The following is a 13,395-nucleotide window of genomic DNA, read 5'->3' as shown; positions in this document are numbered from 1 at the left end:
ACACACACACACACACACACACACACACACACCCACACACGCACACACACACACAGACAACACTGGTTTGAAAACAAGAGACAAATAAGGATTGATCTGCTCAGAGTGAACTGTGAATGAAACAAGAACATGACTAACACCGCATGGTGTCAAGCAAAAATGAATTTATTATTACTGTCTTCACGTATGTACAGCTTTTGTGAAAGAGAACCGATCTGACGAGGTCAGGAAAGTGTGAGGGAAACAGCAGGCAAAAGCAAACATACAACTAGCTTTCACTGCAAGCGTTAAAGAGATCAAAGACAGGAATTACTGTGTGAAGCACAAAGAAAATAGCAGGATAGGACATGTTCTCAAGAAAAACAAAATCATCATCCAGTCATCATGAAAGAAATTCTGCCTTTAAGACAAATATTAAGCTTAAATCAAAATATTGTCACACTTTTGCAAACATGGAGGGATTTTATAGGGGCACAAATTTACATAAAGTTCAGTTTACTCATTACAAGGAGTAGGCTACTACTTAGCCTGTGCAAACTGCTGTATAATGTCTTCTGTGGCTCTAGAAAAAGCTCTCCCAAATTTGAAAAATAACTCTAATGACGTCAAAGATGTTACAGAGCTGTATTATGGGAAATGCAGGCTCCAGCGTTTCTGGAACTTCACCCGTACTGGGGACTAACAGTGAGGATATCTCAGCCTCTGTCTGTATCATCTTGACCACTGTTAGACCCCCAACTGTACGGAAGTGCAGTATTAAATCAATTGATTACTCCTTTAACTGAAAAAAAAAAAAAAAAATGTTGCGTTAAAATTGAAAGTAACCGTTTTGTTAAGTTCAGTCTGCACTTAAGCGATGTGTTTACAATGGCTGTCTCAGTTTTGAAGAACTGCCTGACTCATTATGTCCATCCTGCTTTTGACTACATAGATTTTTGCTACTGCTTTGTTTTCATAGGATACATCAAAACACTGATGCATTCAACAAACTACTCTCCACAAGGGAATTAAAGAAGTTAGACAAGAGAAGTCAGTATTGAAAGTGTTTTTGAGGCGTTACTATTGAAATAACCGAAACAGTGATAGTGCAATATTTGGTGGAGATCTTTGAGTTAAGCCGTAATACATACAATTAGATGTATGAGCCAGATGATCGTGTGAGGCCAGCATCTAATAAACATGACTTACAAAACCTATGCATTGTACAAATAACATGTCAAACAGTTGTTGCTTCTCAATAATTCACATTCTTCATGACGTCACTAACATCGTCATATCATCAGCATTTTTATCAAACAACAACCAACCACACAGTAATCTCTTAAAAACCACAAAGGCAACAATATATAAAGCTACAGACTGCATCAGCAGAGGTATGGGATGATTATGATTTTGACTCGTATGTTGAGTCCTTCAGCCCTCCTTGTCGTATGGTTTCAGTGCCAGTTTCTCTTCACAATATCCTCCTGTAACTCACCACATCAACCTGTGCACATTCAGAATATCAGTGTATTCATGCAGGCTGTGGTGCAGTTTGTAGAGCAATCCCACAAGAAAATCAGTGAACAAGGAAAAACCCACAGTTAAAATATTAAATTACCTAACTCAGTTTTGGACTTTTTGATATTTTATCAACTGCAACATGACCAGATTATTGTGATTAATTATGATCTGTTGTTCTGTTCTGTAAATCAAATACGTTTTAATCCACATTCATTATTCAAATCATGTTATTTACCTTTGAAGGTGAAAGCATATATAGAATCTCTAGTGTCTGCTTTTCTCCAGAAAACTGAAACTGCAATTCAAGGCACTCTCACAGGTGTTTTTTTTTTTTTCACCTGAAGATAAAGTTCAAGTTCATTCAAATCTCTTAAGGATATTTCAAGCGCTTGTGCTGGAAGCATTTCATCGATGAAGAATGAAACCTATCCTTGGACTGAGAGAGCAGAGTAAAGCAACCGGTCCTAGTGACCAGGATGTCAAGTCTTCACAGTGACGGCATGATGGTGGCTAATAAGGTGTTGCATTAAGACACAGAGCTGCAGCACCAACCTATGGATTATCTAATGTTAACTGTACAAACACAGGAGCTATGTACAGACTAACAAGAATTCATATATATACACACGGCAGCTTCTATATAGGAGTGATATGAGCAACACAAACATGAACTATTTATATAAACACAGGATGAATGGACAGTACGTTATGTACATTCAGTGAGTGGAAAGATATGTAAGCAATGACAAAATCTGCACTTTTTAAGCCTGACTGGGCTAACTATACATCTTTAAATGTACTACTACCGTTACACTGCACTCAAGGATTATGTACTGCAATATGGACATGAGGTATGTTGATGCAAATGAAACAAAATAAAAGTCAAGAATAGAGACGAGTATGTACATATGGTTACATACATGCTGGTTAAATATATACAGTATATGCACATAAGATTGACTAGGAGTATAATGAGATTTCTTTTTGGTAATAGAGTTGGAAGACGCAATGCTACTCAGGTTAGAGAGTCCTGGCTTTGGGGTCAGGCGGCTGATATGATTTAGCTGGAGCCGGAGTGGGGGTGTCCTGGGCTGAGGGCACAGCAGGAAAGGCAAAAACTCCTGAAGGGAGAGGGAAGGAGGACAAGGCCCTTAACGGAGCAGGAGAGTGTAGCTGATAGCTGGGATGGGGTCCTGTGGAGGGGGTGGTCATCACTGTTGACCCCGGGCTGTCAGGCCATGACAGGAGCAGACTGCAGGCCTCTGGACCAGAGGCCGTCCATGATGATATCTAAAAAGGATGAGATAGTGGACAGATACACAACTTCACAACAATGATTAACTACGTTTACACAATGCAACTATGTAAGTAAATACACAAAGTATATATAGTTTGTAGTGTGCTGCCTGACAACCTGTAGCACATTTAAAACTTAACTGTAAACTTCTCTAGTCTCTCAAGCTTAGCTACAGCACGTTTGTGTGAAAGTGTCTGTGGGGTGGATGTAATGTAGCATTCCTCACTGTCGTTGAATTACATTTATTACACTCTTCGGTACATGTTACTTGTTGTTTGTTAGTTGCTGTTTGTCTTGTGATATTCAAGTCAATAAACGACTTACCTAAATAGGCATTCGCTGTAAAGCACACTACTTGTAATGAAATGTGCGGTGTAAATTTAATTTCCTTGTGGTAAAATGGCAGAAACTCTGACAGAGCACAAATTGCATCAGTGTTGTGTAGGCATTCATTAACAATCTTACAGTATGTGGTAATATGTCTTAGGAAGTCAAGAACAATCAGTGAGCAAGAATGCAACTTATCATATCTATCTATCTATATATCTATATATTTATATGATGTGTGTATGTATATGTGTATATATGTATATATGTGTGTGTGTGTGTGTGTGTGTGTGTGTGTGTGTATATACATTCACACATACATATACATACACATATATGTATATGTAGCATAATGCTGCATAACTAGCATGAAACTCACTAGCATGAAACTCACATCTGAAGCACTAGCCAGTTGTCTATGTGTTCGAGGTACAACATGATCCCACAGGTGCTGCCCACTGATGCTCAGAGAGTTAGTGCGTGGCCTGTGGGTGACAATAAGAACCTCCTGGGCCCAGTCGTCCATCAGCCGTTGCAAGTCTTCAGGCAGATTGCTTTCATTACCACTCATTGAAGTGCCAGTGTATGTGGCTGTCTTGTTGTTGCTGTTATTGGCCTGAGCTTGGGCCAGTCCCATCACTGGCTGATGAGGAGGAGGTGTGGCACCAGTAGGCGGCTGCTGTGATTGATTAAAAGCCCCTGATCCGGCCGCAGACCCTGGGAGGACACACACACACACACATACACACACACACACACCAAGTTTATTGAGCTCAATTTAGCAAGCTCAATAAATTGAGATTCATTTTAGTGAGACACTGTAATTCTACATACTGCTGCCACGCTCTTTGCCGAGACACAGTCGCTTCAGTGTTGACCCTAAAAGATAAAAAAGACCTTATACAAGTTATCATTAGCATTACTTAGTATTGATGATCAATAACAGGACGCAGTGCAAAACAAAGCTTCTGAATACTGCCGCAAAACAAAGCAGAAAAGTAAAACCAAAATAAATGGGTAATCAAAGCAATAAGTCCCCTGAAACAAGAGAAAAGTCATGCAGGTGGCCCATGTGAGAGGCTGAGAGTGCAGCTTGGATTGTTAGAGAGGCAGAGGTAAGAAAAGAGAGAGGCTAAAAAGAGATGAGAGATTAGAAATGTTAGACAGATTGGCGTGCATGTGACATGCAAAAGTCCGTTGCCTAGTAATGCATGGTGGATGACAACAGCAGAAGCATCAGTAGAAGACACTTGAAATGTGAGATAATGTCCATTACTATTATAATGAATTTTGATTATCCAAACCTCAAACATCTGAAACAAGGCAACAGGTCGAACTATTATATTGGGCAATTTCTTGGTCTATGAAAATTGTTTAAATTCATGATTCACATTTGGAAAGGGTTTTTGAAATAACCTTTAAAATGATAAAAAACATTTAATCAATCAAAAGTTTACTTTTTCAGAACAAACTTTAATCTTCAGGGGGTTTGAATAAACAATATCTTTCTGTGCAAGCATAGAACACAAGGTGAAAGCAAGTAATAAGAATGAGGCGAGGCAAAAGAAAACCCAGTAGTGTTGCAGAACGGTTTGGCAAAGACGGAAAAAAAGGATATCAGTGAGATTAAAGAGGAGATATAGAACATATGGAAAACAAACAAGTGACGCTATGCGAGAAAAGAGGAGATACAAACAGATAGACAAAGACACAGGCCCACTGAGAAATCTAGCTCGTGGCTTGCTACTGGATTTATAGGTCACTCTCTCAGATGGTGGAGGGTAATTAGACCAGCCTGTAGAGGAGTATAATCAAAGAGGGAGAAAGACACCAGGGTAAGAGGAGCACACAATGAAATACCCAACCTTATTAAATAAACCACCATAGTTGTTAAGAAGAGTTTGCTGTTCTGTTCTAGATCTGCTGCTGTTCTAGATCTGGTGAAATCTAGAGGTTTACAGTCTAGTGTAAGAACTGTGTCGCTTGTGGTCACCTTGTCCGGGTGGAACTTGTGTGCCGGTGCCGTCTCCATGTAATCCAGCGTAAATGTTATCAGACGACAAAGACCCCTTGAGAGAACAGGGCTGCTGAGTCTGCACAGGCTCTGAGGTTGAGCAGGGAATGTGGCTCGTGCACGACCGCGCCCTGCCGTGAGTGGGGAAAGACCCTTTGGCTGGAGAGCCATTTAAACTCAACGTGGGCTCACCTGTACCTGTAGCAGCACCTGAACACACACACACACAAAGATACACGCACAAGCATCAGAATCGTACACTCCTTGTAAATATTCGACTTACAACGCTGGAGATTCTAAAAAGATACTGACTGGATCTGCTGGAGTCACTAGTTTTGGTTGTGACATTTCTAAATTGTTGAACCAGAGGGCTGAGAAGTTTGCCAGGCTTCAGCTTGTGCTTGCTGGATCTCTTTCTACGGCCGGCATGTGGTGCAACGTGTGACAGACCCAGGCCAGAAGGAGGGGCTTTGCCAAGCCGGCGATATAGCAGTTCCACTTCTCCCCGCTGATGGGCCTGCAGTTCAGAGATCTCCCTCAGATGTCTGAGGGGGTGAAGGCAGGAATATACTGGTCACTTACAAGCTAAATGACAAAATATTTTCAAGTAAAGACACTAAATTAGGTTGAAAGTAAACCACTGGCTATGCTTACTTCTCCCTGAGTCTCTGTAGTTCCCTCTTCATGTCCGAGTCCTCCATCTCTGAGTCATTATCGCTGCTGCCATAGGCTGAGCCATGCACACCTCCATGCCTACTTGGTGAGTCAGAGCTCTGCACACTGCTGCTGCGCCCTGATCGACGGAGGAAGGCCACTGCCCTCTTCATGAGGTCACTTCCTCTGCGCTCGGAGCGAGTATGTTGAGATGGGGTGGCAGGAGCCAGCTTTGCAGGGCTACTCTCAGCCCCCGAGTCAGAGGAAAGGAAGCGAGCATGGACTGTGACGTCCACAGGGACAGAGTTCGAGGTCAGGGCACGGGGCAGGGAGCCCCTCTTGGCCATGGAAGGAGGTGTGTCCAGGTAGAAATCAGGCGGGGCAGAGTAGCGGCTGCAACGTGTTCTCTGTGTAATTTCGTCTTCAGTGCTTATCACAGAGAAACGGCCAATTGTGGTGGAGGTAACCATGGCCTCAGCCTGAACATGGTCCTCACTGTATGCTACAGGGTGCGCCGGTGAGGCGGCGCTGCTCCAGCTCCTTTGTTTCACATCGCGTCTGTTGGCCACTTCAGGAGGAACAGAGATGATCTGCCAAAAGCAAAGAACAGACTGAGTATTCCTACAGCATCATGATGCTTCTCCAGTAGCAATTGCGGTGGGAATTAATCCGAAAGACAGAACTACTTCCCCCTAAATGTGAGGAAAATATCCCTTTCGCACCTTAAATCGACCTCTTGTTCCGGAGCAGGAAGCAGAATGAGGAACGTGTCTTCTTGACAGCGAAGCTGCAAAAATGTCCACAACACTGAATACTAAGCCACTGCAGTAATAAACTAACAGTAACACATAAATTCAGTCAAAAGCTAATGATGCCAGTTGTGACACATTAATTAAAGTACGATGTACATACCACACACGGCTGAGTCACTCAGTGTGCTCAAACTATCCATTCTCTCTGGAATTTGAGGCTAATCAAGGTGACAGGATGAGAGATGAACAAAACACATGAGAAAACTAGATACAGAAACAGATACAAACCATTAATCAATGTCCTGTAATATACTTCTTAATGTTGCCTGTATTTAGAATATATGGCAGAATGCAGACCCTTCCAATATGTGATGTTTTTCACGTACAACAAATAACAGCCATAATTCCCTTGAATTCCCAATGTACAAATCGAAATACAAGAAAAAATGGTGATAAAAATGTGATAAAACATCATTTTATTTTGTAAAAAAACTAAACAATTTCAAAATAGATTGATAGTTCTTTTAATGCATAGACTACATCCAGATAGCAACTGAATCTAAGTTTTTTATATTTTCTGATGCTGTAAAAGGTTTGTTCACACAAATAATGCCTGTAAATACAAAATAAAACATGTATGCATATGCAATACTTTGTTGTCAATCAAACTGTTTTCATTATACTCTACTATACAGTGAAAATATTCCACCTGTAATTTATAATGTGAAAAACCTTAATGACTGGTGTTATTGTACTTACCAGCTGTTCTCCTGCCCTGTAACGTCCCTCCCCCATTGGCCCTGGCGTGCTGTTTCCTGACCCTCCTGTGGCGCTGTCTGGACCAGGAGGAGACTGAATGTACTCAGTGCCAGAGCCTGGTGTCTCTGCAGCACTGCCTGATGGATACATGGGAGCATATTCCTGGTAGAGCAAGTTCCTTAGTTTTTCGTCCAGTGTTTTTATGGTGCTGTCCACAAAGCCCCCACGGCCAAGCCGTCCTTCACCATCTGACTCACCAGGCCCTGCTCCCGGCTGGGATGGCGCTGGGCTCTGGGGTAGTGAGGACACTTTGGTCCCTCCCACGCTGGAAAAAGGCTGGTGGAGCACCACAGGCTGCTGTGGTCGCTCGCTTCGCACTGCAGAGGTGTAAGAGACAGACAGCGGCTCTTTGGCTGAACCTGGCTCCTGGAGGGGAAGTGGGGTGAGAGGAGGCCCACCCTGTGAACCGCTCACATCCAGAGATAGCGGCATGACCAGAGGGCAACAGGGCACCTCCTCGGCCATAGAAACAGGACATGTCATGTCAGCCATCTGCTGAGCGGCGTGGATTGGGGAGATGGAACCCAGAGGGGATCCCTGTGGCTCATCCACTGGGAAAGATGTATGTGGGGACGGCGGGGGCAAAGGTTGAGCCCTGGCTGGCTGAGCCTGATGCACACTGGGCTGCACTGAGCTGCCCACAGGCTCCACTGATGATACAGACTGAAGCGTTGGGGGAGCAGACACAGGAGGTGACAGAGTGGCAAAAAGAAGTGGGTCTGTGTTGGACATTATTGGAGGACTACAGAATCCATACACATCATAGGAGAAGCCTCCACTGCCACCAGACATTGTAGAGGATGACCCCTCTTCTGCAGGAGGAAAAAATAAGCCAGATTTATCAAAGATCACAAGATTCAAAAATATTTTTTGAAAGTCATCAAATGCCCATGAGAGCTGAGGGATGTCTTTCATTTAGCTGCCACAAGGTGGTGCTATTGCTCCATGATGCTGTCAGACATTGTGCTGAAATTGCTCTGTAGAAACAAAGTCACCTCTGGATGCAGATGGCCTTGCAATGCCGCTGTCAGCAGGCTGGGTGGTGGTTGAACTCCCAGGTGACTGCGTAGTTGTGCCGTCAGATGGGGTGTCCTGGCTGGATGTGGGTGTCTCTTCTACAGGGCAGATTATGAACCATCTTTTTCCTGTATGAAGAACTGCAATCCAAGATTTCAGACAGTTACCACACCATGCTTTTACAATTTGAATGTCACATATGAAAAAAGGATTTATTAAATATGCAGATGGTTACATTTTAGTGAGAGAATCTTTTTTTTTTACCGTTCTGCTGATAGACAGGCTGAGGTGCTCCAGGCTGCTGACTCTGCAGAGTGATCAATAGATGTAAGCTACGTGAATATGCTACTTGCCACTTGCTTTGCCTCTCTGTATTTATTTGTTTATATCCATGTCCATGAATATGTCTCTGTCCACGTCTAAATATATGTATTGTAGTGTGTAAGTATGTGTAGTGTATGTACCCTCTTACCTCTCCCTCTAGCCCCTCAGAAATTTGGCCTTGTTGTGGACTACAACTTAAGGTGGAGGCCCTTTCACCCTCTATGTCTTCATTCAGCATGTCCTCAGCTTTATCCACGATGTCCTTTAGCTGGTCGATGAAGATCTCCTTCTCTAACAGAAGGATGAAGCCATTGTCTACCTGTAGGCATACAGTTTTAAAAAATAAACAATATCAAAATACAAATATAACCAGCGGACAAGACAAAAGCTATAAATGGTAAGAGGCTGAACTAACCATGTAAGTGGCAATTTCCTCTGGAGCATCTCCATCAAGATCAAACTTAAATGTCACCATTTTGTGATTGTGAGTCTCTAGCTGGCATTCGACCATTTTATCACCAGTGTTGCAAACCTGTGGTGGAAGAGGTTACACCTTAAAATCACAAGCATTACAGTTTTAAGAAATTGTAACTTCAGTTGTCTGAAATGACACCGCGACTCACATTGAGCATGCTAAGTTTGGGTTTGCTGGTCTTTTCTTGCCGGGAACGTGTACGGGCAGACTTGCGGTGGTGTTTCCTGGGTTTTCCATCCCCCTTCCCCCCACTAGCCAAGCTGTCATAGCCGTCACTTGTTTCCTTACCAGATGCCACATCAGAGTTGAGACTATGAAAAAGAAAAGATGAAAACACTGGTTGGTGATACATTTTCATCACAGTAAGTTACAGAGAAAACAGAATCTGTAGAGACACACACCTGTCATAGGCATAGTTCAGTAAAGATACTGGTTTGTCCTGAAGCACATCCTGCAGACAGAAAATATACAGCAGTGTTAGTAATGTTAATGTGTGCTATTAGCTTTTGACCTAATGGCTTATCTCAGTGAGCTGCTATCAGGATAGAAGTATAAAACTGATGTGAATTTAATAAAAAAGGCGGCCAGTTTGAACGTGTTTTCTGAGTAATAATAAGACATTGCTGATGCAGAGACAATTTTCATCCAGGAAATGTGTACGCATAGATCAGTATTACACTCAAAAAGGTGCAAACTTCGGCTTTATCCGTACCTCTACAGAGGGCTCTTGTTGAAAGGTGCTAGACGCAGATGTCATTTCGAGGTTTTGCTGAGTTGTGGCGAGGCTGGCACACTCAGGCAATGAGACTGCTGTCTGGATGCCAGTAGGCTGCAGAACTGGAGCTAGGACTGAAGCTGCGACAGGAGCTGGAGCAGGAGCGGGGGCTGCAGATTGCACTGGGGCTGGTAGGGTGACAGGGATTGGGGCCGAGACTAAACCTGTGTGTTGGGGTTTGCCAATAACAGAAGACGTGTCTGAGCTTGTAGATGAGACTTTTGGTGGTTCAAAAGCAGGACCTGATGCTGAGACTGGTGCTTTAACTGGGGCTGAGGCTGGAGCTGGTACTGCTATTGGAACCTGCATTGGAGTTGAAGCTGGAGTTTGAGTTTGCGGCATGGCTGCAGCTTGAGCTGATACTGGGACTGGTGGTTGGCTTTGTGCTGGGACCATAGCTGGGGTTTGTGCCGGTGCTTGGGATTCGACTTGAACTGTAGCTGAGACTGACATTGAGGCTGGGGCTGGAACTGGAGATGGAACTGCAGGACCTACAGTTAAGTCTAGGCCAGCTGCAGTAGTCTCTGCATCAACCCCACTTCCCCAGAGAGAAGTCTGAACAGAAGGCAAGACGGGGTGGACCGGAGCCAAAAGCTGAACATCTCCCAAATTCCCCTGTGGAGCAATCGTCTGTACCTGAAAAAGAGAGCACATTTAGGGAATTGTTCATCAGTCAGTACAAATATTGTTTACCTTTAAATGCCCAAACGCATGGCCTGCATGCACTACACCAACGGTTAAGACCGATTGCCACCTTACTATTACAGATTTCCCATGACCAGCCATTACAGTGAGAACTGAGTCAAATATTCACCTGGATAGGCTGCTCAGCCATTTCCTGCTCAGGGTGGGGGGCGGGGTATGGGGTGGTTCGTACCTGGGAGAGAGGTAAGTAATGGGTGGAATGGAAGCTACAAAGGTTTGGCTGAGATGGAGCAGGGCCGCCCTGCTGCTGGGGCATTGCAGGGGGCATGGCCATGGTAAGAAGTGGAATTGGGAGCACCATATTGGGCACGTGCTGAGCTGTGGACAGAGGGGTCTGAGGGGTTCCTAGAGTAGGTATAGAGGGCAAGGCAGCATGAGGGGTCAGAGGAAGGGAGGGATGGTGGGGTGAGGGTGAGTAGTAGGTGCTAGACATAGAAGGGCCACTGCTGCTGTAGGCAGATGGCAGAGGAGCTTGGGAGAAGGGAGGGGGCTTGTGGCCCCCTGTTTTAACAACGGGATATGGTGAGGGAAACTGGGAAAGAAAGAGGGAAAATGGATATACAATGAACAAAGACAACCAGTCGATAGAAATAACATTCACACAGGCCCTTTATGAATTACTCAACCCTGTAACCTGTATTAACATTTGTAGGATGTTTATTCTGTCTCTATCTTAGTTTTACCTTACGTTTCTACCTCTACCACAACACACCTGTGTGCTGATCTGGAGGGGCAGGAGTGGGGGAGGAGCACTGGAGACTGACTGTGGAAAACTGGCAGATATGTCAGGAGGACTCAGATGAGATGTAGGCTGGTCAGCAGATAACAGCTAAGGAATAAAATCAAATATTGTTTTTTTTTACTTTGACTGGAGATTATGACTTTTTTTGATGGACGTACCAGCTAATTCTCCATTAAACTGACAAGATATTCTGGTCTAAAGCTCAACTTTAATAAAAGGGAGCTACAGGGCAGGTAGACAGTCTATGATTCAGTTATTCTGTGTGGTTTGCAGTGTATGAACCATAGCCCACAGTAAGTTATAAAAGATGATGGTTCTACCTGGGGCAGGACAGCAGCTGGTTGGAGATGGCACTACAGGGAGGAAAGACAAATGGGAAGGAAACACAAAGCAAATGAAAAGCCATTCACATACACACACACACACACACACATATATATATATATATAGATATACAGTATATGATGAAGCATTTAAAGAGGGGAACTCAGGTGAACTTTTTACCCACCTCACCCACAGATGCCCTACAAAGCGTGTGTTTTCAGATGGTTGGTGCCTCTAAATTGCACTTTAGTTTCATGTGTCTGTGCAAGTTCTCATTCGTCCAGGTCATAGTTATCTCTTTCTCAGATTAAATCGAAGGCAACTGGACTTGTATTTGTCTGTGGAAGACGTTTCGCCTCTTATCCAAGCGGCTTCATCAGTTCTTATGTATTGGTCTCTCTAGTCCGCACTAGTCTGACCAAGAAAGTGGAGTAGGACCCAGGTATTTAACCTCTTGTGGGTGGGTCCACCAGGATACCTGTGAAAGTACTGGTTTCACCTGACCACTGGGGTGACCGAGCCTTTTCTGTTGCTGCCCCTAGGCTCTGGAATAAGCTCCCCACCGAGCTCCGTCTTATTCCTGACCTGGGCCGCTTCAAAGCTAGCTTAAAAACCCACCTATTTAGGATGGCCTTCAATACCTAGTAGTATGACGACACTTTTTACAATCTTTTCTTAATCAATTTTGTTGTATTTTATTGCTCTTATTGTTCTTTTATTATTTTTTTTTTTTTAATTGTTTTCCATTTATTTATCTCTGCACTTATTATCTGTTGTAAAGCACTTTGGTACACCGAAAGGATTGTTGTAAAGGGCTTTATAAATAAAGTACATTTACATTTACATTTACATTTGACCATTGTTGTGGTCTCATGTGGACGACCGTCGTTAGGGTCAGGTGACCCTGTTGTTATCCCGTGTGAACGACAGTCGTTAGGGTCAGGTGAGCCCCTGGTGGATGACGATCGTTGAGAGTCGTCTGAGGTTATGTTATGTTATCTGTCCTCCCTGTGTGGGTGTGATCAGAACCCTGCAACACAGGGCTGACAACATACCAACCTCCACTCGGGCCCGAGCAGAAGAACATAAACATCTAAAGGGAGCTCTGAAAACTTGTGGCTATCCGAGTTGGACTTTTGGCAAAACAAGAACACGCTCCAGGAAGAATACCAACACGGAGGATGCTGAGAAAATGAAAGATAAATGCAGAAACATCGTCATTCCATACGTGTCTGGGGTCTCAGAGAAACTCAGGAGGATTTTTAACAAACATCAAATCCCTGTATGTTTCAAACCCAGTAACACGCTCAGGCAGAAACTGGTACATCCCAAAGACAAAACACCACACAATCAAAAAAGCAACCTGATATATGCGGTCAAATGCAGTGAGGAGTGCAATGACCTATATACTGGGGAAACAAAACAACCGTTAAACAAACGTATGGCCCAACACAGAAGGGCAAACTCTTCAGGCCCTGTCTCAGCTGTCTACTCCCACCTAAAGGAAAAGGCACACTCCTTTGAAGACAGCAATGTCAAAATCTTGGACAGGGAGGACAGATGGTTTGAAAGGGGAGTCAAGGAAGCCATCTATGTAAAAGTGGAGAGGCCATCGCTAAACAGGGGAAGGGGTCTGCGACACCATCTATCCCCCATCTACAATGTCG

General features: G+C 43.8%; 1 protein-coding gene across 13 annotated transcripts in view; it reads right to left on the bottom strand.

Moving 5' to 3' along the window:
• Positions 1 to 149: 149 nt before the first annotated feature.
• Positions 150 to 13,395, bottom strand: part of wnk2 (WNK lysine deficient protein kinase 2) — a 28,028-nt gene continuing 14,782 nt past the window's right edge. For 3 of the 13 annotated variants that reach the window (XM_056397723.1, XM_056397772.1, XM_056397779.1), the window contains 20 exons: positions 11,725 to 11,757; positions 11,375 to 11,491; positions 10,772 to 11,194; positions 9,895 to 10,593; positions 9,584 to 9,633; positions 9,331 to 9,493; positions 9,123 to 9,239; positions 8,856 to 9,026; positions 8,648 to 8,690; positions 8,362 to 8,523; positions 7,307 to 8,178; positions 6,708 to 6,765; positions 6,518 to 6,582; positions 5,796 to 6,385; positions 5,454 to 5,686; positions 5,121 to 5,351; positions 4,824 to 4,922; positions 3,962 to 4,006; positions 3,507 to 3,844; positions 150 to 2,793 (listed from right to left, as the gene is read on the bottom strand). In XM_056397723.1, coding sequence (XP_056253698.1) covers positions 2,524 to 2,793; positions 3,507 to 3,844; positions 3,962 to 4,006; positions 4,824 to 4,922; positions 5,121 to 5,351; positions 5,454 to 5,686; positions 5,796 to 6,385; positions 6,518 to 6,582; positions 6,708 to 6,765; positions 7,307 to 8,178; positions 8,362 to 8,523; positions 8,648 to 8,690; positions 8,856 to 9,026; positions 9,123 to 9,239; positions 9,331 to 9,493; positions 9,584 to 9,633; positions 9,895 to 10,593; positions 10,772 to 11,194; positions 11,375 to 11,491; positions 11,725 to 11,757 — 4,779 coding nt within the window. In that variant the 3' untranslated portion in view covers positions 150 to 2,523. The remainder of the gene's footprint in view (positions 2,794 to 3,506; positions 3,845 to 3,961; positions 4,007 to 4,823; positions 4,923 to 5,120; positions 5,352 to 5,453; positions 5,687 to 5,795; positions 6,386 to 6,517; positions 6,583 to 6,707; positions 6,766 to 7,306; positions 8,179 to 8,361; positions 8,524 to 8,647; positions 8,691 to 8,855; positions 9,027 to 9,122; positions 9,240 to 9,330; positions 9,494 to 9,583; positions 9,634 to 9,894; positions 10,594 to 10,771; positions 11,195 to 11,374; positions 11,492 to 11,724; positions 11,758 to 13,395) is intronic. The other 10 variants (XM_056397764.1, XM_056397796.1, XM_056397815.1 and 7 more) reach the window with 5 other exon arrangements.

Source organism: Seriola aureovittata, chromosome 2 (genome assembly GCF_021018895.1).
Source record: "Seriola aureovittata isolate HTS-2021-v1 ecotype China chromosome 2, ASM2101889v1, whole genome shotgun sequence".
Lineage (NCBI taxonomy): Eukaryota > Metazoa > Chordata > Actinopteri > Carangiformes > Carangidae > Seriola > Seriola aureovittata.
This window is presented reverse-complemented; position numbering and strand designations above follow the sequence as displayed.